Raw genomic sequence first — 27,487 nt, forward strand, 5'->3', positions numbered from 1 at the left:
ATGTAAGAGAAAATAGGATTTATGAAAGGGATACAAATATTACCTTGCACATAAGAGAAGCTGCAGCAATATTTTATTTTGTGGGTACCAAATAGCAGTTAATTTTATGAAATTGAAATTTATACTAAATATACTAAGTAAATTTGGGTTTAGCCCATTTTTCCAATAATTTTATTCAGTTTAATGTTTATCTTTTTAATCCAAGTTGAAAATAGGACACTTTGAAACACACTAAGGTTTTGTTAACAGATAAAAATTAAAGAAAAGATGTGTTTATGCCAAAGATAATGTATTTGTATGATAATCACCGAGTATTGGTGAAATTAATTAAAAATAACCTGAAAATATTTTGCATTATAAAATAAATACAAGAAAATCAAATATAACACTACATAACATGGGACACTTACACGTAGAAGCATTCCTATTTATTTATGTGAAGTGTTTTAGGTCACTTTTCAGCTTTAAAAAATCAGTTATACAGTACATTCAAAATATACAGGAGATTTTAGTTGCTGAGAATGATCTTTTCAACAAGTACATTTGACCTAGTTAAGGACAGCCATGTATAAGTTGCTCTGAGATTGACTAACATTTCCTGACTAAGAATCAAAGAAGTTTGTCCAAAGATCAAGACCTATTATTTTCCAGACATGTTAGATGCTACAATATACTGATTTCCACATTTAAGGACATTTCCTCCAGAATTAAAGAACAATTAATATAGCAAAGAAAGCAAGAACATATTAACATAAGGGGAAAATATAGGCAGCATTGACAATTTGACCCTTGGTTCTTATATTAAAAATGCAGAATTTCAAGTTTCAAAACAGTATGTAGAAGTTTCAGTAGGAATAGATATTGCCCCAAAGTTTTCCTTTTCTGGTATTGAAAGGAATAGTATCAAATATTACTACAAAGAATAATTTCATATTAAAATTCCAGATGAATTAAAAAAATATCTTCATATAGATTCTATTAAAATATGTTGCAGGTGAATTCAGTATCTTTTTAAAAAAAATATGGTACATTAATACCAATCAAGATTTATATAAAAAAAGAAAAGCAGTCTTTTTGGATCAGTAGATACCTAAAATGTTTAAACATGTCACGTCACTCTCATGAAATAGCTACTGTGCTGAATGTGATCAGACATAAAACAAATGATGTTATTGTGTTGCTCCAACTTTTTTTTATCGGTAAATAAACACACTTTGAAACAAAGCTTATGTAAAAAAATGAAGTCTATCACTTCTTGGCCTTTTTGGCTAAGATCATGTTAATAGGTCTATACCAGTGGTGGCAAACCTAAGGCACGGGTGCCAGAGGTGGCACTCAGAGCCCTCTCTGTGGGCACGGGTGCCGTCGCCCCAGTCCTAGGCCTTCAGCTGGGTTTTATAAAACCTTTTCGCTTTAGGCCTCCACTGCCATGTGCAAAAAAAAAAAAAGGTTCAATCAATCAGTCAATTTCAACTTCTCGCAGGAAAAAAAAAGATCTTGCAAAGTTGGAATTGATTGATTGAACTTTTGAGTCCCACCCAGTCTGCTGTTACCACCGCAACCACGCCCGCCCAATGGGCCACACCCACCTGGCACCCGACAATGCATAAGTGGGTTTTGGGTTGCAGTTTGGGCACTCAGTCTCTAAAAGGTTCGCCATCACTGGTCTATACATACTATAATTTTTTGAGCCATTCATACATCAGTGTAGATGTACAGATCTAGTAAAATCATTATTTTTGATTTCTTAAATAGATTAAGTAGATTTTGATACATACATCAAACATATTTGATCATTTGATTTCACTTCCTCCAGGTTTTGTACAGTATTAGAATACTGTGAGGGGAACGATCTGGATTTCTACCTGAAACAGCACAAATTAATGACAGAGAAAGAAGCCCGATCTATAATCATGCAGATTGTAAATGCATTAAAATATTTAAATGAAATCAAGCCGCCTATTATTCATTACGATCTCAAACCAGGTAAGTTCATAGTGAAGATGGTACTGCACCATGGGGGGAAAAACAGAATATGATTTATTTTACAAGACTATGCTTCCTTGACAGATTAAATATGAAATATGTAGTTTGGTTTGATTATTTAGCAATAACATTCCCAATTCCCATTACTTTAAACTTCCATAGTCGTAACTGGGAATATTGTTAATCCTTTCTCTCTCTTCCAAAGGGTACTGTCATTTTGTTACTTTGAAAAGTGTTAAAAGATGCTGCTGCAGTTGTAGCACTAATATTTTCAGTGGGGAATAAGTGTTATTCTGAAAAGAAAATCAGTAATTATCTTTAATTTTTATCTTTTATTCATGTTATAACTTGAAGTGCTTTAGTAAACTGGAGTTGATATGTGATTCTAATTTGGCTTAAGTGTATGTGATGTTCTTTTATCAGTGAAATGAGTTAGACTGGGATAGGAAGAAAGCTGATGAATGGAAATTATTATTAAGATGTAATGATGATTCTTCTGATTTTCTGATCCTGTTTAGCCTTCAAGGTTATTCCTACAAAGTTATCCTAAAGGAAAACTGTGCTTTAGTTCATTGTATTATCACTTTGTATGGATGATTCTATATTTTGATTGAGTGTTACAAGAGAACTTAGTTGGAGGGCAACTAATATATTTTAGAAAAATAGAAAATTATGGTTGGTTGCATAGTCCGCCAGATATTTATACTGGATTTGGCATTTTTGTTTAACCTATCAAATTCTTCTCAAGGACATGCAGATGTTGTTTAATAATGTTAAAGGTATTGTCACAAGATATAAGCTGTTTCAAATAAATCTGCCTTTTGCAATTAACTGATGGCAATTTTGTCAGTGTTCAGTAGTGCTCCAGAAGTTTTGGAATTGCATCCAAGGTGTGTATAATTATTAGTAATATTTGCTTTCTTTTACAATAGGTTTTCTACTTCATTTGCAGGTCTTCATGTTTTATGATTTTCTCCCTTTGTCTTATATTCTGTTGTCTCCAGATATTGCCACATCCATTATCCAGATTTTTTGTCTTATCAGCAGTTGTTAAGTCATGTGACAGATGCTTGTCTGTTTGAATTCTAAAGTCCCAGAGCACTTTAACTTCATGTTCTATTACTGTGTCTATTTGTGGCCCCATCAGTTCTTCCTTGCAAATAGTAGTATTTCTTGCAGATATTCCAGTGCGCCATTGTTGCTACTTTGTCATTCCCTCACGTGTAGTCAGTCTGTGCCATCTTCTTACAGCAGCTAACTAGTTGGCTCATTGTTTCTTCAGCTTCTTCGCAGAGGTGGCTTTTGTTGTCTGTTGCTGTGTTCTCAATTCTGCCTTTATATGCTTGATCTTATGCAGTCAGAATTAGCCCCTCTGCCTCTTAATTCAACTTTCCTGCGTTTAGGCATTGCTAGGTCTTGTTCTTATCTGCTTTGTCTGCTATTTCTTTAATATACTGGCCATATAATACTTTTCCTTGCCATGTCTCTTTTTGATTCTTCATTTGGTTTTTCATGTAGACCAGTTTGGTCTCCAGTACTCATAAATCTTCCTGGTATACTAGCTTCAGTGCATTTTCTTTACTTCAAATATTCCTCCAATGCCTCTTCTTCAGTTGCCTGGTATACTTGCAACATTCTACACCCACCTATTTTCCTTGGTAAGCAGAGTCTGTCAACATCGTTGTGGGGATGAAGGGCATGATTCATTGATCATTTTTCTGTTATCTCTATCCAGGGCTTTTACTTCTGCTTGAGTCCAGTCCACTATTCCACCTCTATATCTAATGACTGGTATTGTCCAGGTTTTGCCTTGGTGATATTTCCTCCACTGAGTTTGGACTTTTAAGATCTTCTTCATTCTTATGATATATTCACTTCTAGCCTTCTTGTCTTCAGTGTGCTTAATATTGTCAGCTTGCAGGATGCACAGGTATTTGTAATAATTGTCTTCATCTAGATTCTTGATGTTATTTTCATAAGTCATCTTGATTCCTTCAGTTTTCCATATTTTTCCCCTGATGATGGTGGCAGTAGCACATTTTTTCAATCCAAAATCCCTTCTATAACTTGGCTGTATAAATGAAACATGTTGAGAATCAATTCTATTTCAGGAGATATTTCTATTCACATCCATGTAAAGGAGATGGGATAGCCTGGCAGATGTTTTTGATGTTTGAGAGCTATGGGCTGATGTTTCAGTGTTATTGACATCAGTGCAATAACAATCAGTAATGGTGGTAGTGAGCCTCCTTGAAAGATTCCTCACTTGATATTAACCTCTCCTGATTTAAACCATTGATCAGCAACTATGTCTTCCATTGATCTTTGTACAAAGCTTCTGATGTTTCTACGGATTCCACATTTCTAATTACTTGATTATCCAATCATATGGCAGGAAGTCTAATGCCTTCTTATAATCAATCCAAGCTACATTCCAGTTGATCTTCCTTCTCTTGCAGTTTCCAATATCATCTTGTCAGTTAGGGAATGAGCTTCTGTTCCTCTGCTGTTCGGGCAGTTTCCCTTCTGCTCAGGTGGAAAGAGCTTGTTTTCAATTAGACACTGTTGGACTGCATCAGTTACCACACAGATGCAATCTGAAAGTTATTGCTAAGTAGCTAATTGGTTTGTAGTTGTCTGGTGCTGCCCCTTTTGCTGGAACTTTCATTATCAGGTAGGTTTTACCAGATGCATTTTTAAATTTCATCACCCTGCAGTTTGTTATTAAATTGCTTAGCAATGAATGGGTGTAGACCAGTTAGATGTTTCAATACTAAACCATTCAGATAATCTTCACCTAAAGCTGACCAATTCTTGATTTTCCTTGCACTTTTCTCCACAATTTTTTCTATTATTACAAATTCTTTCATTCCAGCTTCTTTTTAATTTTTATCTACCTCCTTTATTTTAAAGTGCATTCTTGATGTATTTCTGTATATTAGTTGATTTGCTTCTTTCAGTGAGCTGGTGCTTATATTTGTTATTACAGTATTTGCATCTTAATATTTGTACTAGCTATTTTGGGGGGAAGTTTCAATGGCAACCTTATTGCCATTGTGGTAGAGCCGTGTAGCGCAGTGGTTAGAATGCAGTACTGCAGGCTAATTTTGCCAACTGCTAGCAGTTCGATTCTCACCAGCTCAAGGTTGACTCATCCTTCCATCCTTCTGAGGTTGGTAAAATGAGGACCCAGAATGTTGGGGGCAAGATGCTGACTCTTAGAAAGGGCTGTAGAGCACTGTGAACCAGTATATAAGTCTAAGTGCTATTGCTATTGCTTATTTTGTTATTTTTGTGCTATTCTAGCTGCTGAATTATTCTTTGGGGGGGTTGGTAGGGGACTTTGTTCTTTCTTAGGAGAAGGCAGAGGATAAGGTGCATGGTTTGGAAATGAAAATGTTCAATATCTATGCTGTGAATTCACAGCTACTAGTTCTTCAGCTGCTGTTGGACTTCATACATAAAGTGCTTCCCAGGACATCGGCTCAGCATATCAAAACTTTGGAAATGCCCTGAATCTGCTAGTGTATCCCAACAGAAAGAGAAATAATTCTCTATTTCCCCCCACACACAAACCCCATCAAAGTCATCCTGAACAGTAGCAATTAGCGGCTGCACCAAGGCTGAGCCTGAAATGGAGGTCCAGGTCTTGACTTCAGCCCTAGGACAACACTGCCACAAATAAGGCCATGTTGTGCCATTCCCAAGGGGTGATTGCCTCACAGCCCAGCACTCCCCAGGATCTACTTGCACCACTTACCTTCAGGCAATGTACTTTTTTTTGTTGTAAACCATTGCAGCCTATATGAGGCTGCTCTAGGTCACTCAAGGCCTTCATTCAAGAATGCTCTTTTACGGCCTCTGCAACCTCTGAAAGCTGCATACAAGCTTTTCCCATTGTGACATGGTTTTTCTTGTGCACAGCTGAAAGCTGTGCAAAAATACACAAGATACTCTATTTTCAAAAATTGTACAAGAACAAGGTCTGTTTTCAAGAATAGTTGTTGGGTGTTGGTGAATGCTCACGTGTCACCAAAAGCTGTGACATGTCACTTTTGACACAGGTGTCATAGTTTTGCCATCACTGAACTGGTATTGACATAGTATATGTGTAGATCTAAGTTACGTTGATTTTTGTAACTGAGAGATGGAAATTTTGTCAATGCAAGATTTTTTAAGTGCCTTCCAACCTTTTTTAGTATGGCACCTAGTGTGCTGATTTGTTTTTGATTTTCAGATCTTAATACTTTGTGATTTTATCCAATTATTTTTCTTACATTCTGCTATCTTCTGATATTGCTATATCAATTACCTACACTTTCTTTTCAACTATAGTTATAGCTGGTATGTTAATAGTTAAGACTTTATCAGTCTGTATTCGGAAATCCCACAATATTTTAACCGGCTTATTTTCAGCTACTTTTTCAGCTCTGTTTCCACCAATTTTTTTATTACTAGCACATGGTAATTTTTTTACAGATTTTCCAGTGAATATTTTGGCAAGTATTACATCATTATTTATATCAGATTTGTGTGATCTTGCAGGAGCTATGATCTGTTTCTTCTGCCTCTTTGCCCAATCTGCAATTTGAATCTAGGGCTAGATTATGTTAGTTCGAATAGCCTGCTCTTGGGCAAACAACATTAAGCTTCAGATTACTTTTTTAATGTTCCAGTTTTAAGCCATTGCCAGGTTTTATCCTTATCCATTTTGATCTTTTGTAGAAATTGGCCATATAATGCTTTTGCTTGACTGCCTTCTGTTTATGTAGTTATTATATTATTTTGATATTCATGTTTTGTTTCCTGCACATTCATTAAGTTCCAATTTTTAACTTGCATCAATGCTTGTCCTTGACCACCTTTTAGATAATCAGCCAATGCATGCTTTTTTTTCTTCAATAGTTCAACTTGAAGTAAACATCTGCCTGCATTTTGCAAGGCAGATATACTCTATCAATATCATAGAAGAGATATAATAAATAGGGAATAATCATCAGTTTTCTTGTTTTGTGGTAAAATTCCAGCAGTATATCACATCATGGGTATGGCCCAGATACTAATGGTTTTGATAACGTTTCCATCGTTCAATCATGTCTTTAAGCACTTTTTTCACTCTGGATGTATTCTTTACTAATCACATTTTTAACTTGTTCATGTTTGATGTTATCCAACTGCTTCTTCATGATGGCTCCTGATAGTTTCATCTTTTTAATTCCATTACTATTCATAATTTTATCCCAATTTATTGCTACTATAATATGTTTGTTTAGGCCAAGTTCCATTGCTGTGTCTGTGCTAAAAATTCTTAAGGTATTTATCCATGGCTGACAATGATTTCTGGTTTTCCACAAAGCTTCAGATCATCCATAGAAAAGTAAATGTGAGATTTAATTCACATATTTGGTGTCTGATAACCAAGATTTGTTTTTTAATTATTATTATTATTATTTACATTTCCCTTCACCTATTATTTTGTCCTGTAATATTATATCTAAAGAAAGTTTCTCTTGGACATGAGAAAGCATAAACTACATTAAATTTTGGGAAATAAATCAGTGCATCTTTTTATCTTTTAGGTTAATACAACAAGGTATCACATTGATTGAAAATAATTATTTTGCTAGTCTATCCACCCTCATAGTTAATAGGCTGTTCAACTTCAAAGTTGTTTTTTTTTTACCTGTCCAGGAAACATCCTCTTGGTAAATGGTACTGCATGTGGTGAAATTAAAATCACTGACTTCGGCCTCTCAAAAATCATGGACGATGACAGTTACAATTCAGTTGATGGCATGGAGCTGACATCACAAGGCGCTGGTACATACTGGTGGGTATATAATCTGTTTTTTGTCCTGCTCATTCCACAATATTCTAAAAATACCTGTCATTAAAACTTGAGGAAAAACATATTGTCAAAAGATTTTTGTAAAAGTAGGAGAAATAATGAGGACAGTAGATTCAACTAGTATATCAAAATCATGGTTTTCAAAGGAAATTAGATATCTCTTAGGAGTATGCAAAACAACTCAGGAATAGTTCTCTAGAATATACCTTTTGAGTTCTCTAGATAACCTCAGAACATTCTATTCCTAAATAGAGTTTTGTACATCCTTTGTTTTTCCTACGCCGGAAAATACGGGTATTCTATTTTATTCCTTTATATAAGCTGAGGACGCAATGGGGGCGGAGGCCGGGAGCCGCTGCCTCCCGTCCTGCTCTCCCTCCCTGGACGCGATGGGGGCGGCGGCCAGGAACTGTTGCCTCCCGTCCTGCTCCCCCTCCCCGCCCGTTCTGCTGAGGACGCGATGGGGCGGTGGCCGGGAGCCTCTGCCTCCCGTCCTGCTCCCCCTCCCCGCCCATTCGGCTGAGGATGCAGCGGCCAGGCTGGGGGCGGCGTGGACTCCCGACGATGCTGCAGTGGCCGCTGCCGTGCCGCCGCCGCCACTGGAGCTGCTGCCTCCTGTCTTGCTCCCCCTCCCCACCCGTTCGGCACCGTCTGCCTTTCATTCTCTTTGTCTCTCTCCTAACCTGGAGGGGAGAGGGAGAGAGAGAAAGAGGAAAGAAGGAGAAGAGAAAGAGGAAAGAGAAGAGAGAGAAAGAGGAAAGAGAGAGAGGAAAGAGAGAGGAAAGAGGGAAAGAGAAAGGAAAGAGAAGAGAAAGAGAAAGAGAGGAAAGAGAAAGTTAGAGGAAAGAGAAAGGAAGAGAAAGAGAGAGAAAGTTAGAGGAAAGAGAGAAAGAGAAAGAGAAAGATAGAGAGGGGGAGAGGAAAGAGAAAAAGAGAGGAAAGGGAGAGAAGGAGAGGAAAGAGAGAAAGAGGAAAGGGGAGAGGAAAGAGAAAATGAGGAAAGAGAAAAAAGATTGAGAAAAGAGGAAAGAGAAAGGAAAACAGAGGAAAGAGAGAGGAAAGAGAGACAGAGAAAGAGAGAGAGAAAGTTAGAGGAAAGAGAGAAAGAGGAAAGAGAAAGAAAGGAAAGAGACAGAGAGAGAGAGACCCTTTTGACATCTAAAATGAAGATAGCACTGTATATATCCTTTTTTACCTTTATTTTATATATACACACACAAACATACACACACACACATATCATAAAGGTAAAAAAGGATATTTGCAGTCTTATCTTCATTTTAGATATCAAAAGGGTTTTGCGGCTCCCAGTGTTTTGTTTTCGGTGGGAAAAGTGTCCAAGTGGCTCTTTGAGTGTTTTGGATTGCCTACCCCTGATATAGCCCAAACTCTATATTTTAACTGGAAAAGTTGGAGGTCGTCTTATACGCCCAGTCGTCTTATACGCCGGAAAATACGGTACTCATTTACTAATCTGACCTATTGAATGATTTTCAAAGACTCATTTGGATATGTGAGAAGGTCCATCTCTTGCCTCATTTCCAAACTATGGCATCTCAAGACAACAGAAAAATTATTCTGGGAATATTTAAGGGAAAAGTAATTGCAAAGGACATGCTTATTTTTGTATATTTTTACTATGGAAATTAATTTAAAAAAATAATCATAATTATGAATATTTTTCTCTAGAATAGCAGGTAGGTAGGCAAGTCAGTATAGCCCATGGGTGTCAAACTCGCCACATCACGTGACGTGTCATGATGTATCGCAACTTTTTGTGCATTGCTGGAGCTGGGGTGGGCGCAGCCTCTGCATGATGCAATCGGCCTGCCAGCTGGCAGTTGACACCCCTGGTATAGCCTATTACCCCAACAAACTGTGTAGACCTTGGACAAAAAATGAGAGAATAAGAGCCTATTTCAATATCCTAGTATTTCCTTTTAAAAAGACCTATTATATTTGAAATAACATTATAGAGCACTGGATATTTTGTTCCAAGGTTGAAATATTCATAACTTCCATTTCAAGTTCAGAACATTTTGTCCATATTCTACACATACGTGACTGCAATTGTCTGAAGGGCACGATGTCTGAGAATCCTAAATGGGTAATGAGGTAAACATTACAGCTAGCCACTGGTACACCATACGCTTCTAAAGAAAAGCAAATCAGAAGTGTTCTAGTTGTGGTAGGTTACTTGAAATGCAAGATGGATGATTTTTTGCCTGACCTGAACAAGTAAGCAATACTGTAAGATGTGGATGGACTAAAGATCACTTGAGGATATGTATTTGGAGGGGCTCTGTGAAGGTATAGTGTCTTTTCCTTATAAGCCACAAATCAGTTGAAGCAGCTGCTTACTTGAGAATACTTGCTGTTTTCAAGTGAAGATGAAGGAGCCCCTCCCCCTTTTTATCACCCAAATTGCAGTGTTAGCCTTGGTTATATAACATTGCAAATAATTCTCCAGAAAATGCAGGTCTATTAATGTAAAACAGGTGTGAAGGACATCTTTAGGAGACCATAAGTTGAACATATAGAAACAGGGTATAAAATCCACAATATTTGCATATTGGGTAGTACAGGGAAATTTGGCAATAACAGTAATGTTTATATCATTATTCCAATAATTGGACATATATTAATAAAGCCAGCTGATTTCCTATGCTTTAATGTTTATATTGTTAAGAATAATTTTGCTATTTACAACTAAATTGTTGTAATAAAGAGCTGAAGTAAGAGACATTTTGTTCAATTTTAAATCAAAGAAGCAAGTTAAAGGAACTCAGTATCTTGCTGCTATTTTTGCAACAACAAAAAAGAAAGTTAATGGAAATTTATAGTAGTTGTTTCAAACAAGTAGTATTTGGGACTGTGTGTGTTATATAGAACCAGACATGCCCTGATAAGCAAAAAAAAAGGGGGGGGGGGCTGAATATTAACCATATGAAATTCAGTAATAGTCCTTGGGTGAAATACGTTCTGTGACATAAATGGTTAATGGTGAGAAAAATGGGTATTTAAAATAAATGTAGCTATTTCTCCCTCTTCCTCAGGTATCTACCCCCTGAATGTTTTGTGGTTGGAAAAGAGCCTCCGAAGATTTCAAATAAAGTTGATGTTTGGTCAGTAGGAGTTATCTTCTACCAATGTCTTTATGGCAGAAAGGTAAATAAGAGGGCAACTAAGATACTGCAAAAAATATTCAATCATTTTGAGCCTAAGTCTTATTTTAACAATTCCTAAAATTAGGAGGAGTGTGGTGACATCTTTTCCATCTAACAAATTTTATTAAAAGGTATAAGCTTTCATGAGGTACAGGTTTCTAAAAATCTTTTAAAGTTAACATCTGGTTTAAGTGTTAAAGCATATATTCTATCCTATTGATATAACTTCAGTTTGTGCAAATAGATTCTGTTAGAAATGTCTCTGCTTATATATTAAAGTTTCTGAATTTAACAAATTTTTATATTGCCATTAATACCCAGGACTCCCAGTAGTTACAGGTAATACACATTAGCATTAACGCTTCCATGGTTAAAACTATTATTATCGGCATTATATATAAAATGCGGTTAACCAATAATATGAATGTTTTGAAGACTTCAGTCATTTATTTTTATTTGTGAACTTGAAATGTAATATTTTTAAAAATCTGTCTAACTCAAAGGAAAGATGAAATTTGGGAAAGGAGAGATAATATAAAGAAAAATGAGAGAATTTCTGAAAAAATATACTTGGAATTTGATTAATGATTATAGCTAGCAGTTTTCTTTCACACTTCAAATGCAATTTGCTCTCAATGAAGAAATTCAGGTAAAGCATTCTCCCAAGAAATCGGCCAACCTTTGCCTAGACACATCCAGCAGAGGAGAGCCACGATTTTTCTTGTTAACTGATTCCGCAATTGAATTGCTCTTACTATTAGGAGGTGTTCCTACCAATCAGCTTTCTTACAACAACTTGACCATTATACCATGCCAGGGACAATGGTGAATGGCCCTTTCAATAGAGCAGAATGTTTTCATATTACTTCTTGTTCATCTTTTAGAACTTTTTAGTTTTGTGGTTATCCTTGTATCCCTTTCTTGCACTTGATGAGTTTTTTTTCTTCCTCTGCAGCCTTTTGGTCATAACCAATCTCAGCAAGATATTCTGCAGGAAAACACAATCCTTAAAGCTACAGAAGTGCAATTTCCTCCTAAGCCAGTGGTAACACCAGAAGCAAAGGTAAAAGGGGTTATATTTGGTACAGGAAAATAGGATTAGTCTATTTTTAGGAGTTTGTTTAATTCTTTGAGTTTATTCATCATTTGGATTGCTTATCACCTACTTCTGACTGAGAAAGGGAAAATGTTCTTGCATTCTATAAACCTGTTATCTGCCTGTCTTTCTTCCATGGAGATAAGTTCTTTAAAACAGATAATAGACCAATGAAATAAATGTAGGGAAGAGTCATAACTGCATTTCAATCAGATTTTTAAGAGGAATTTCTATATCACAAATGAAAACTTGATCTAGAGAAATCTATCTGGGGCAAATTTCAGATAGCATAGGAAGATTTTTCTCTAACTTTAATTTGCTATAACACTTTGTTAACGCAAAAAAATTGATTTGTTTTTGCTAGTGCTGCTAGTTTCTTATTTTTACAAAAGGAGAAAAATACCAATTTTCATTTCTGGTGCCTATTTTCTCCTTGTCTTTCATTATTTTTTAGGCATTTATTAGGCGTTGCCTGGCATATAGGAAGGAAGATCGGATAGATGTCCAACAATTGGCATGTGACCCATACTTGCTTCCTCACATCCGCAAGTCTGTATCAATAAGCAGCCCAGCTGGAGCTGCTGTCGCCTCAACTTCTGGATCTTCTAATAACAGCTCTTCAAACTGAGCAGGAACAATAGGCCAAAAATATAGATATAACTGGAACTGCAGAAGGAAACGGAGAGAGTCAGACATGTTTTGAGATGCAGCCTTGGGACTGGCAAGAAGTCCACAAAATGGCTCCAAGAAACCAGGATCAGGTTCTTTGTTTTTCTCTTGCATTCTTGTCCCATCCGTAGAGCAAGGCATCATTGATTCTCAGCAAGGATTATGGCAACTTAAGTTAAGTAGCCAAGGAAAAGAAGATTGGTTGGTCTAGTGCTAAGCAACTGCAAAAGCACTAACTGCTCTGGGCAGTGAAAGGAAAAAGATGGTTCCATGTACCGTGAACTTCCAAACACTACGGACCCAGAGTGCGGTTCCATGATGCAGGATGCACACATTTAGTGTGAAGAAATGTGGATTTGGTGGCAGGGTAAAGAGGCTGGAGACAGCCCGCCGTCAATATTTAAAATATTTTTTTTCTTTTTTGTAAGACTACATCTCATTGGAGGGAAGGGGAATAAACCACATAGGTCAATGGTATAAGGTTGCACTGAAGGTTTGGCATAGGAGTTTTGTGCTCTCTGCAAGAGAGAGCAGTGTCCTGCCTATTGACAGCACCAGCATTAGCATGTTATCCCAAATAATTTCATCTTCAGTAACAAATTTGTTTTCTGGATACAAGATGAATTAAATAACAAGTCAGTGTGGCAGCAATTTTTCCTTAGAGTGACTTCATAATCTGTGAGAAAGGAATGCAATGCAGAGATTACATAACAACTTTGAGCTTAGATTTCTCTCCCTTCTCAGCATCCTAAGAAAGTTACTGTTTTGTCAGGAATTTGACAGTTGTCTGCTCTCCCCTTTGAATAAATGTTGAATTTCTCTTTATTTTTTTCTTTCTCTACTAGTTCTTTGATCCGTTCATTGGTGTTTCCTTTAGAAAACTGTGCTCTCTTTAACATGCACACAAATGCTGGCTCTAGCAAATCCTTTAGCCAAAGTTTTATCCTTCCTAATTTTTTCATATTTGCTTTCTGTATTGTTGTGGATGCATTTGATGCATTTACACCTTGAAGGAAGTGTATGTAAAAGAGACAGACTTTTCTAATCTTCTGTCTTGTGTTTAATTTTCTTCTTTCTTAGGAAGTGTTTTTTTTTAATATTCTTTAATTTTTTCATCTTCTAAAACAAATCTTAAAAACCAAAGAAGAATCCAGTTGCTTGAAACCAGTGGCAAAATGCTACTTCTACAAATAGTTGAAAGGATGTTTGCCCCAAATTATTTGAGCAGTACTGTATGATCAAGTACCCTGGCACAGACCTCAGTTCTTCACTTACAGCTGATGATTCTCAGTCCTCCCTTAACTTCTTATAGGTAATAGTACAAACTGAAGCAGTCAGAAGCCAAACATTTTGAAAGTCAAGAGAATTAGGAGGAGAGAGCAAAATTGGACATAAGGGCTTTGTATGTAAACTAATATGAGGATATCCTCTGGCTATATTTGCAGATTAGGTGATTAAGAGCTGATTATTAGGTCTATTTGGACTCCCCACCCTTGCTTCTGAAGCACTGCAGTGCATGCAGCATTTGGTCAGAAGATGATCCTCATATTTAAATGGAATTAAATGAGCCTGTACAAAGAGTAAGAAAACACAATATGTCACTCTCACAACTAAAGATACCATATGAACACTCATAGTGGTCATCTTTAAAATAATCTCCCCCAAATAGAGGCTATGACTACCTTCAGAATGGGAGGTTCTCATCAGTATGGACCGTGTCTTCCTTTTTTCTTTTACTCTCAATCATAGTTCTTGCTTCTTTTCCTAGAGAAACAACTGGTACTTAAGTATCTTTTACAGGAGACAAAATGTAAGCAGTCTCCAAGATTATCTAGATTGCTGGTGAATTACATCCATTGCACCTATTTCTCCCAATAAAGTTGTTAATTACCTTTGACACCTATGAAAATAATAGGGGTTTTTTTTGTTTTGTTTTTTTCCCTTCTCCCTTGTTTTTTCCCTTGCTTTCTTGTCTTAAAAGAAGTAACTCATGTGTCTGTTTCTTTCAGGGTTCATATTTGCCATGGTTACTCATAGCTCTTTCACCAAAATGCAGTTCACATTAAATGTCAAAATACATAGGCAGACATCACTGCTGCCATGACAAGATAAGGCTGCTTTCAGCTTGTTTGGACAGTAATGGTTGACCCATTATCCCATCTATTTGGGGATAGGGTTTGCTTTATTTTTCCATAGCTGAATCCAAAATATGAAAGATTGTCCATGTCAGTGCTCAGGTCTAACATTGTAGTGTTTTGCTTTTCAGTTTTCTTACTTGGAAATAGATAGAATCTGCATTTCATACTTTATCATTTAGTTGATTCTTGATCATTAGCAGGAATCCTATCCCAAATAAAACTTACAGTACTTAATTTTGCTTTAAAAGGAATCTCAATCATAATTTTTTAAAATCCCAATATGACCCTCCCTCCCTGTCCGTTCACCCATTAAATAATAACTGTCTGATATATTGATCTTCATTAATTGTACCTGAGCAGAAGCTTCTATTCTTCATGGAGTTCATTACTAAACCTGGCTAAATCAGTCTGGATGAGAAATACAGACTATGAGTTTTTCATTTCTTTAAGCGGTTGCTGAACTGTTTTATTTCAGGTATCCAAGCCTTTTTGTTGCCACACTGTTCATTTAACTGAAAGGGAAAAGGAAAGGTGTATGGATTTGTGACTTGAAACTATGCCAGACTGTTTTGGCTTTGCCCTACAGACAAAAATATGAATATTAAACACGTTTTCAAAAATGCAATCTTTTCACTTGCCTGGTTTTATATTTAAGCTGTGTTATTAGGGAGGCATGAAAATCATGAGCTGTATAAAAGACATTCACTGATCCTGGTCAAACAATACAAGCAAATTGTTGGAGTACATAAAAATACTATTTCAAAAAGATGTTTCTCTAATAGGAATAGGAAGATCTGATAGATTTGTAAGTCAATTGTAAAAGGAAAAAAGAAAAGTGGGCAGAGATGGAGTGCTACCCTCCCTTAAATATAAATAATCATGTAAATGATTCGTCAAATGCAAGAGTTTTAAATTGGAGGCCAAATCCATCATGCTGGGGAAATCTCCATGATTGTTTGCCTTAAATGTTCTTTAGTATCAGAAATTCCTAGTGAAATTTTAGAACTTTCTCCAGATAGATACTTGGACAGGACCTCTGCCCCCAATATAATATAGGCTACTATAATTCCTGAAGGCAACAAACTACTGAATTCCTGGCTAATATCCATTTCTAATAATTTTACTTTTTTGCTGTAGCTTTTTCCCATAATAGTAAGATCATTCCCAGGATTAATCTCTTTATTTTGAAATAAAATTTCCCCATCCATTAATACAGAAATATAGTGATAAGAGACCTACAACAGACTAAACAAAACTGCCTAAAGCTGTGCAAACTTCAAGAATTACTGTATTCAGAAACTGCTTTGGACCTCACCTAAACACAGCTCATTTCTATTGATTAAAGGTGTCTTCTGTTTTTCATACTTGCACCAGAGTGATGCCACTCTTTAAGGAAGGTAATGATTCCTTTAAAAAGTAGCAAATGATTCCTTTGATTTTTTTAAAAGCATAAAAAAGCATATTTTTTTCATTCTTATGTATGCAAAAGCCTAAAAAGGTCAGGCTCTTTTAGTGAATTGCAGAGAAGTGTTGTTCTCATGTAACATTTGAAATAATTTCAACTTATTTTCAAACTTATAAAATCCTTACAATTTTTTAGCTTATAAGACACCAGCCTGTGATAAATTACTGGCATTATCATGTCCAAAATACATTCTATGGGAACATAGTTCATTATATCTTGTAGCATGTTATTTTACTTTTTTTCCTAAAATATTTTACCTTCATTAAGAAAAGGAAGACAAAATTTCAAACAAGGTAAACATCTAATGATCAGGAACAATCTATAAATTATTTAAATTTCTCATATCTGCAACTTTCAACTGGGTGAAATGGTGCATCATAGGGCAAAACCTAGTCAACAAAGGGATTTCAAGCAGGCTAACTTACAAAATGATGGAACCATTACTCCTGATTGAATGAAATTTGAGAAAGTTGTGGCTGCATCAGAGCTGCATGGTTGCTGATGCAGTCATGCTATTCACATTTTCAAAATTCCATGACATTTTCCCAGTCACTTGTGCAATCCCTCAATTCTTCCCCACTCAGAAGTAGCCACAGTCTGCCTGGCTAGAAGGGAAGGGAGGAAAGGAAAGAGAGAAAAGGGAAGGAAGGAAGGAAGGAAGGAAGGAAGGAAGGAAGGAAGGAAGGAAGGAAGAAAGGAAAAGATTTCTAATGCTCTCTGCCAGATTTCCACAAGGGAATTCAGTGGGTAAGCTGATAGGAAGTCAGAAGTAGGTCTCACTCCCACAGATTGTTTGTCCTCCAGTAATAATCCTGTTTCTCTATTTAAGTAAGCAAATATTTAAAATGATGACACATCCTTATTTGCAACAAGAGGAGATCAGCTTGACAACTTCCCACAAGTGAATTGGAACACTTGCAGGGAGAAAATCGGGATCATGTTATAGCAGCTGATGGTGGAAGCATGCCAATGCCTTTGGACTTGCAACTTCCTTCCTGAGAAACCTGCAGGAAAGGTTGCAAATTGGAATTCTTACACAAATATACACAACAAAATGCTTAAAAATGCAAATAAGATCCCTTTTCATGTATCCCATGTAAATCTGTAATATTACAGTTGGGAAAAGTCTCCCAGCCCCCACTTAAAAACTGCAATTATAAGCCCTCTATTGGATTATAAGCCCTCTAATGTCCACACTTATCCCAGGAAAGTAGAACAATGATGTTCCATCTATTTCTGGAAAAATGAGAAGATTGCCTTTCAGTTTCAAACAAATATAGCTGATAAAGTACATGGACCCATTTCAATATGGCTTTTGGCTACTGAATTGCAGCAAGATAGGGGCTGCAAGTACTTCTGGGGGAGTAGTATTCCATTAAGAATTATTACTGAGAAGCCCTATCATATCATAGATGCCTCACAAACTTTATGAAAGATACGAACTTAGGGTAGGCATCTTGATCAACACTGTATGTTCAATGCTTGCAAAATGCTGTCTAAAATACCCCAGTGCTGCATAATAAAGCTCTGTAACACAAATGGGAGAGTATAAGTTATTAATTATCCTAGACCTTTTGGCAATTTTCAGTACGTATCATTCACAGTACCGTACTTCTGAATTATATGATACAATATTATACAGTGGTGTCACATGGGGCTGCCATTCCCTGGTAGTTTCAATCCTTTGTACCCCAAACTGCTGCTGGGAGATTATTATTGATCAATATCTATCCAATTGATCCACTTACTCAAAATCTACACCAGGGTTCTCCAACCTTTTTGGTTCCACGGACAGATGGCTTCAGCAGTGGAGGGTGAATAGTTTTGTGTGTGCAGCATAAATCCCATGCATATGCTTCACATGCTCACCCACTGGTTCAGTGGCCCTGTTCTCAATGAGGTCCTGGTGTTGGGGACCCCCGATTTATATGAAAATGTTGGGGGAGATCATGTCAGAGCTATGCCAACATTATACTGATGATATTTCCATTCCTCCTTTTTCCTTTTTCCTCCTTTTCAAATTTCCTAAGTATGATAATATTCTGAGTGAAAGTGAAAAAAAAGAGAAGACAAAAGTCCAAATAAGTAGGAAACTACAATTATTGACTCTTTAGTCAGTTTTGGACCCGATTCAATTTCTGAAAGAGCAAGTCCACACTCTGAGAGTGCTCCTTAATCCTCAGCTGTCACTGAATTCTTAGATGACAGCTGCAACGAGTATTTTCACACAAAGCTAGTATACCAACTATTAAACATTCAAAGCTAGTGAAGATTTCATCTATTCTATACCTTAGTTCCATCCTATCTTGGCTATGGGAACATGTTGAATGTAAGGCTATCCTTGAAAAGTGCCCAGAAATTCCAGTTGGTGCAAAATATAGCAGCTAAGCTTAATAACCAGAAGAAATTGGGATCACATTATGCCTTGAATCGCATTGGTTTTTAGTTGCTTTCTAAGCATAATTTAGCTTGGGACCTGATTATCTGAAGAATCATTTCTTGTTTTAAGTACCTCTATCTAATTGTTAGGATCTCTCTGAGAATACCTTTTGATAATCTTCCCCATCTCACTAAAAGAGGCTCTAGAGAAGAGGATTTTCTGCATTGCTCTGAAATAATGAAATGTAGTTCCTGAGCTGTATTTGGACTTCTCTCTGTATTTAATTCTCTTTTGCCAGGGTTTAATGCATGATTTTAGCATTCATTTACATTTTTAATCTTTTACTGTGTTTTTTATTTAGCCACCTTCAATGGCTAAAACAGGAATTACAACAACTGCATGAGGCAAATGTATTGCTAATTCTTCAAACCGTCATCTCACTGAAGAAGAAAGATCAAGCTGTATCATTATTACCCTCTGCTAATTTATAACACCTCAGAATGGTCAGATCTCACATGTGAAGGATGAGAAGATTAAGAGCTTAGGTATATAAATCTTAATACTTAGTTTTCTTCACCTGACTGGACCAGAAGTTTCCATTTCAGTCTTCATATTGAAAGTCTTCTTAAAGACTGTTCTAGATAATCATAAATAGGTTCTTGAGTATTGCCCTATGTCCTTGTATTAAAATACACCCTAGGTGTTGACAAAATCTGCACCATGCCTTGCTATTTTAAGTGGCTATTAACCCATCCTCTCAATTAAACCTCTTCTTTGAAATAAATATTTAGGCAGATAAGTCTGTCAACTGTCAAAGAGAGCTCATCCCATGAACTTTATCCAGGTTACTCATTTCCTTTGTATTAAGAATAAAGAAAAATTCCAGTGTCTATTCTTCCAATTAAATGATCAAGAACAAGGATTAATTAACACAAATACTGGTTCTGCAAGGACTTTCAAGGTTGTATCTCTGAAACAAAATGTTCCAAGTCCATTTGTTGTTGTTAGTTGCAAAGTCGTGTCTGACCCATCGCGACCCCATGGACAACGTTCCTCCAGGCCTTCATGTCCTCTACCATCTTCTGGAGTCCATTTAAGCTCCCGCCTACTGCTTCAGTGACTCCATCCAGCCACCTCATTCTCTGTCGTCCCCTTCTTCTATTGTCCTCAATTTTCCCAGCATTAGGCTCTTCTCCAATGAGTCCTTCCTTCCCAATAGGTAGCCAAAGTATTTGAGTTTCAACTTCACTGATTAAACAGACAAGCTAAATAATTCTATCTTAGAATCTGAAAAGCTTATATTTCAGCCTTTAAAATGTGGATGACCAACAGAGTTAAATTTTAATTAAATTAGTTAAATTAAATTGAATTTTTATTTAATTTAGCTCAGTTAAGGTTCTTTTTCTCACTAGAAGTTGTACTTTGATTTTTAAAGAAAGTTCATTCTCCATGGGATGCAGGAAGCATATGGGTAGTCCTCAGCTTATGAACAACTGGGCCTGTTGCTAATTGAGACATTTGTTAAGTGAGTTTTGCCCCATTTTACAACTTTTCTTGCCACAGTTGTTAAGTGAATCATTGCAATTGTTAAGTTAGTAACCTAGTTGATAAGTGAGTCTGGCTTCCTCATTGACTTTGCTTGTCAGAAAGTCGCAAAAAGTGGTCACATGACTCTGGGACACTGCAACGGTCATAAATATGAACCAGCTACTAAGCATCTGAATTTTGATCACACGACTATGATGATGCTACAATGGTTGTGTGAAAAACAGTCATAGCTCAGTATTTTTAGTGCCGTTGTAACTTTGGTCACTAAATGAACTGATATAAGTTGAGGACTACCTATATATAGTGATAAGTGATGAAAATGATGAAATCTTTTTTTTATTTTTGCCAAAAATTATGCTGCTCAATATGATGTTTTGCCACTAAATTTTAGCATGCAGTTTAGAAGCTGAAAAAAACATGACCCAAGGATCTGCTTGCCTCCCATTTAACTTAAATCAATTTCAACTTTAATTGGACTCAATTTTCTTCAGTGGATGCAATTTTCCTTTGAAGAGGGAATAAAAACTATATCAATAACTTTTAAAAACTAAATTATTTCTGATATTAATAGAGAATAAAAGTGATTATTGAAATAAATACTCCAACACAATATTGTTAGTGTTATTTTCTCTAAGTTCTATTTGCATTCCAAAAACAGCCTATTACAATGCAGGTGATCAACTAAATATTACTGGATCTCTTGATAGCCCTGGATTACATCCAAATTAAGTCATACTTTAGTCTTTCAGAAATGAATAGGTCTTAGTCATTGCTAGCTTACTCCATAAACATCTATGAAACTAAAGCATGACTTACTTTGGATCCAACTCAATATTCTTTATTATAGTTGTAAAAATCCATCAATAAAGCCTTCAAATCAGGAGCCAAACACAACATTTGGATAATAGAAAATGTAATTTTTAACACAAATCTAATCCTAGCCAATATTCTTCCAAACTATGAATGCTCATGATACAGCTGTATCCTACCTCTTGCCTGAGTTTTGTGGCAAGTTATTAAGAATGTATTTTTCTCCAGAAGGAATCACAGTTCAGAAGCTTGAATGTTCCCAGTCAGCATAGGATAAATTCAAGGACAAGAAAATGGAACCTGGGATGCTCAACAATATTTCTTTATACTATGGATTGATTGAACTTTATTCAATGTGTATGGCTGCCTATCTCAAACAAGTGACTCTGTTTGAATAGACAATTGGCAACTGAGATTTAAAAAAAATAAAAAATAACAATTAGTGTAAAGAATAATTAAAATGGCTAATAAAACCGCACCTATTCCTGAAATTGATATTGGGCTGTGCATATTGGTGTCACAGGTTGAAGAAGAGTGAACAAATTACTCAAGGGACTCCTTATGTATTGCCAGTATTTATTTTGAGCCCATCCTATTTACATCCAGTAAGGTGGATGTCAGCTGTGCTGCATATTTGAGCTGCACGGAAAATAAGTGCAAATGAAAGGGCATAGTTCTTTGTTGTTCAATAAGTTGCATGAATGGAAATGTGCTTCCCCAGTATTCTCTACATCTTATTATTTTAGTTCTTAGACCTACTGTACACAGATTGCAAAAATTTAATATGATCTTCTTAATCAGGGGTCTTCAAACTTGGCTCTTTTATGACTTGTGGACTTCAACTCCCAGAATTCTTCAGCCAGGCACGCAAGTTGAAGTCCACAAGTCATAAAATGGCCAAGTTTGAAGACCCCTGTTTTTGATGGTAGTCAAAAGTGTTTTCCAAATCCTTTTGCTACTATCTAATGGTCATCTGGATTTTTGCAATCCAGATCTGATATACCTGCTTTCTAGTTTTCATTTTCTTGTAGCTTTGCTCACTAAAAATGTTGGATGCTATCTAAGAGGAAGATGACTTGGAGTCTGACTACAGTACAGGATTCAGTCCTCAACATTTAATGCCAAAATAACAAAGCAGAAGGCAAAGAAGTACTCATGTGATCAAAATAGACATAGTCTAATTGTTAAGGCCCCAGAGATTGTGAGTCTTAGTCCTGTTTTAGGCATGAAAGGTTAGATGACTTTGGGTCAATCACACTTTGGGTCAGTCACACTTTCTCAGTCCAACACAGCTCTTGGGGTTGTTGTTGTGGGGAATATTGGAAGAGGAAGAAGTATTAGATATGTTTGTCACCTTGAGTTAGTTATAAAAAGAATAAAGGTGTGATTTAAAAAAATCTAAAAAATAAAATCACTAATCTGTGCTGATAAAGTTTGTGTTGCATTTTTTCCATACATGAGCTCATTCACTGTTTCTCTGTGATATTTTTGAACTTCAATTTATTTTCTATGCCAGTTGATTGGGAAGAAAATTAACTGATGGGCTATTTTTCTTACAAACAAAAGAAAGGATTTTTTAAAAAAAATGTTTTGTGAAGAAGTATTCAACTTGCTGCCCCTCTCTGCATTTTAAAGTACAATTTAGGAAGCTTTTAAAGTTTGTTTTTCTCTGTAAAAAGAATAATTATTTTAGTGTTCTGAAAGCTAATCCACTTAAAGAGAAAAATGGATATGGAAATTTTAAGTCAGATGGTGAATAGTATGTTATTTGAGATGAGGAATGAATGTTGAAGCATGCCTTTATCTATTTTGTTACAAAGAATTGAGTGATATACGTATACAGAGAAAATATGAAAGTAATTTGAATGCAATGGGAGTTGTTGATGGAATGGAGGCATCAATGTGTAGCCTTTAGCCTAGAGATTCTAGTTGGCATAGAGTAATATGAGAACACTTGGAGTGAAACTAAACTTTGTACTTATAGCATACTGGCTGAAATTGACTAGTCTTATCCTTATTATTAGTACACAAGATTGCACGTGGCACAGCTATAACTAAGGCTGGCAGTGTGGTCTACATCTTCTGTAACTAACTAACAAGCATAATGTAAAAGCCTCATGTGGGCAAAGCAGTGATGGACACTAGAGGTAAACATCCATGGGCCTTTCTGACGATAATCATGATACAAGGAATAGTTTGACGTGAAATGTAAATCATAAAAAATATGAATTAACTAATGAAAGTAAAGACATAAAATACATTATGTTCCTTTGAAACTAAGAAAAGGGAAGGATATAATCTGAACAAAATTGGGTAAACTAATGGAGAAATTTTTAAGATGTGCAAATGTTTTAAAAAATAGTGGTGACTGAATCATTCCAATATGACAAAAGAAATGTTGCACAGAATATACTTCTGTGTATGTTGTTATATGAGAGTTGAGCGTGTATATAAAAGAAGTTGAAAGCAGTAAGGAATGAAGTATTGCACTTAGGCATTATATAGTAAAACAAGAAGAGGCAGTATCAAGGAAGGTGCAGACTGAATATAAATGTGAATGAGCATCATGAAAGAATTATACCAGATTTAGTCTTATAGCATGACTGAATGAGGATGAACCAGAACATGAATATATGAAAGAAGAGTGAATGAATTGAGGGAAACAGGAATACCAAGAAAGTTCCAATTAATTCCAACTGATGAGATATAAAAAAAGAAAGAGACAAGGAGGTAATGTGCGAAGCAGCTTATCGATCTGGTGAAAGAAAGGATGAGTTGTAAGAATAGAAAAATATGGAGTGGTATAGTATTGGGCTAAACTAGTTTTAGCTGTTTCCTTTTTCTTCTGCCTTTGTCTTACTGGTTTTTTTTTTTACTTTTTTTCCATGGTCTGCATAACATTCCTATCCCAAAGGTAAACAGTACAATAGTTATGTGCGCTTTATGTTTGTGTGTGGCAAATTCTTCAACCTCTAATGTGGTAAATAAAATGACTAACATTTCTTAATTAACATTACAAATTTAAAGTGATTGTATTTACATTTTATTTATTCATTCTGTAATTGAATATTTGCTTTTCATCAAAGTTTTAAACTGGAGCTGAGAGATCTAATTCATTTTTTCCCTTTATAATTAAAATTACTCAGTAATTTAGAACCAGTTAGTATCTCTCTGCTTAATGTACCTTTTTATACCTTTTTAATGTATACTTTGATACATTAAAATATACACTGCTGGATGCCACTTTGAATTCCTGGAAATAATATGGAATATTTCAATTTTTTTAATGTTTTTGATATTATTGTATACTTTCGTTTGTTCTCTAATCCATGTGCAGGTCTTTCTATCTTGTAATGCTGAGCATGTATCTTTCCATGGCTCTTTGCGCCACTCTTAGCTTTTATATCGATTATGAGGTTAGTGTCCATGTTTCTCCGGCATATGTTAGAGCAGGTAGCACACACTGATCGAAAACATTTCTCTTCAGACATAGTGAGAGGTTGTTCTTGAAAATTAGCTTGCCAAATTGAAATGGAAATGGACTGGTCACATAGCAAGAAGAACTGATGGCAAGTGGACCAAGGGAGTCATAAAATGGATCCCACTTGATAAAAAGCATCCACAAAAGGGACCTAAAACAAGATGGATCAACAACATCAAATGTAGTTTCAGAATGACTATATCATAAACGAATCTCAAGAAATATGAAATTAACTTTCAATGACTGTAGGCAGTCCCCAACTCACTACCGCAACTGAATTAAGCAAATCATGCAGTCATTAAGTGAATTTGGCTTCCCCTGCATTGATTTTGCTTGTTGGTTACAAATGGTGGTCACATGACCTCAGGACAATGCAACTGTTATAAATACACGCCAGTTGATAACTGCCAGAATTTTGATCACATGCTGCAATCGTCACAAGTGTGAAAAACAGTTATAAGTCACTTTTTTCAGTGCTGTTGTAACTTTGAATGGTCACTAAATGAATGGTTGTAAGTACAGAAGTATCTGCATAATGTATTTAATTGCATAATTCAATCAGAATAGAGCTGGAAGGAACCTTGGAGGTCCTCTAGTCCAACCCCTGAAGAAGGTGACCCTATATCATATACCATAACATTTCTCACATAATGCATGAGTCCAACAGGACTAAAAATATTCTGTCACTGAGTTTCATTTGTGCATCAGCCAGCCTTGATGGATTCCAATTGTCCTGATATTTTTCCATTATGGCAATGCCCTAATGAAATGAACTGTGTTCATTACAGCATTTAGACTTTGGAGAAACAGATCCAAGTGTGAATACAGAAAATGAATCTTCAGTGACATGTTGCATTTCATGGCCTTGTTGTAAACAGTTTGTCAACCAGCTGAATATATTTAGTGCTCTGTAATTGCCCCCCAGAAAATCTCAAGAACATCCTTGAATGTTTTCCAGGTGATTTTCTCTGGCCCCACTAACAGATCTTCAGACCACTTATTATTGATGAGGTATCTGATCTGTGGACCAACAAAAATGTTTTCCTTAATCTTGGCATCACTTTGAAACCTCTGTCTCAACAAAAACCCACACCTTCCCCATTCATTGCTTTCCCAAAATGTTTCATCAATCTTGAGTTTTATGTGAAGCAGAGGCAAAAACATCTTTGCCGAGTCAACAAGTGGTTCATGTGCAACATTTTTCTGTCCTGAAACGGTGGCCATTTCTTTTTAATGTAATGGGACTCTCTTGCACAGCTGTCCCATTTGCATATGGAAAATTAGTATTTGGTATATCTCAACTGCATTCTGAGCAGATCCATTACTTTTAGATTTCCACAGATATACCAGTTGTATTTGGTGTACTGGATGTGCTTCAACAACAGCTCCATATTTTCATGTTTCTTTCATGTGTGCAGCATAGCCAATGTAACTTTACAATACAGTAACATCAGCTAATCTGGTTGTGATTCCTGCCTGATTAACTTAATGAGGGTGACAAAAATGCAGTTATTTAATTTATATGGCACCCATCTCCTTGATAAAAAAAAAACTCTGGGCAGTTTACAGATCATAAAAAGGTAAATAGAAAAGCAATTAAAATTTTAAAACTATGCAAATTAAAAGTATTACCTGTGAATTATATTACAAGTTATTACTTATCAATCCATCTGCAAATGTCTAAATATTTATTAGTCTGGAGATCCAGTTGCTCCTACTCTTTGATATTTAGAAATTTATAGACATTTGGGTTAATAGTTGATAGGGCATGGTAAAAGAATTCAAATAGTAAATCATTATTGGATTAAAATTTTGGAACAAAATTTAATTTAAATAAACTTTATCTGTGTAGGCACAAATTATGCTTATAATCATGCTTTAAATGTTGGGAGATGGAGTATAACTGAGTGGTGCTAATTACGGGAGATGGAGTATAACTGAGTGGTGCTAATTACACAATTATTTAGAGGTTCACGTTTAGGATGGAACAATATTGTATAATTCCCAACCTGCTCTTTATTCGTTATTGTACTTTTAAAATACACTTCAGTGTTCTTTTAAACTTTGAGGGCGGTAGGCATGCGAGATTCCAATGTTAGTGAACGACAACTTCTAGCAACCCAAGGTGGGGAAGGGGTGGGATGGGTTTCCCTACCTGTTAATCCCCGTACCCCCCCCCCCACATTTTATATAAACACCCCTAATCAACTGTTTGCTCTGACGAAACAATAACGAATAAAGAGCAGCGACCAGCCCTTCGCTAACTTTTCTGAACGCAGATGAAAGGAGGCTGTTCCTGGCAAAGGAGCGTCTCTCGCACGCTTCAGCCAGGAAAGATGCAACTACCTCCTTTCCCACTAGAAACCGACGCCCTAGACAGGGGTAGGCAACCTTGGCTCTTTTATGACTGGTGGACTTCAATTCCCAGAATTCCTGAGCCAGTCATAAAAGAGCCAAGGTTGCCTACCCCTGCGAAGTTCCCGCTCACGACGAAGGAAAGATAGAGCCCCAACACGCCTCCCGCCCTTCCGCTTCCCACGGGAAGGTGGGTAACCAGACAGGCTTTAATCATAGAAGTGTCGACGTCCAGAAAGGCCCTATAGGACTTCCTTTAAAAAAGCAAACGAAATCACTCGGTAGACTTCCGGTGTGTGCGAGGAGGACCGCAGTTGCGCCAAAGAGACTTGAACGGTGGTTTGTAATGCTTCTTCCCTAGGGCCGGGCGAGCTTCTCTCTCTCTCTCTCTCTCTCTCTCTGCGCCTTCTTCGCTTGAGGGGCGGAGGCGATCTAGCTAAAAGAGGTCCGAGTGGGTAGTCTTTGGGTGGATCGCGCACTTTTGATCTCTCTCTCTCTCTCTCTCTCTCTCTCTCTCTCTCTCTCTCTCTCTCTCTCTCTCTCT

The 27,487-nt window shown here is 36.4% G+C and overlaps 2 protein-coding genes across 2 annotated transcripts in view; both read left to right on the forward strand.

Annotated features, from left to right (window-relative positions):
- Positions 1–12,866, forward strand: part of TLK2 (tousled like kinase 2) — a 43,611-nt gene extending 30,745 nt beyond the window's left edge. The window contains exons 18-22 of the mRNA XM_015832218.1: positions 1,817–1,986; positions 7,678–7,816; positions 10,891–11,002; positions 11,957–12,064; positions 12,552–12,866. Coding sequence (XP_015687704.1) covers positions 1,817–1,986; positions 7,678–7,816; positions 10,891–11,002; positions 11,957–12,064; positions 12,552–12,725 — 703 coding nt within the window. The 3' untranslated portion in view covers positions 12,726–12,866. The remainder of the gene's footprint in view (positions 1–1,816; positions 1,987–7,677; positions 7,817–10,890; positions 11,003–11,956; positions 12,065–12,551) is intronic.
- An 11,652-nt stretch (positions 12,867–24,518) lies between these two features.
- METTL16 (methyltransferase like 16) overlaps positions 24,519–27,487 on the forward strand; it is a 22,060-nt gene continuing 19,091 nt past the window's right edge. The window contains exon 1 of the mRNA XM_015832190.1: positions 24,519–24,523. Within this exon, the coding sequence (XP_015687676.1) occupies positions 24,519–24,523 (5 nt within the window). The remainder of the gene's footprint in view (positions 24,524–27,487) is intronic.

This window comes from Protobothrops mucrosquamatus, unplaced genomic scaffold (genome assembly GCF_001527695.2).
Source record: "Protobothrops mucrosquamatus isolate PMUCROS unplaced genomic scaffold, P.Mucros_1.0 scaffold1, whole genome shotgun sequence".
NCBI classification, from domain to species: Eukaryota; Metazoa; Chordata; class Lepidosauria; order Squamata; family Viperidae; genus Protobothrops; species Protobothrops mucrosquamatus.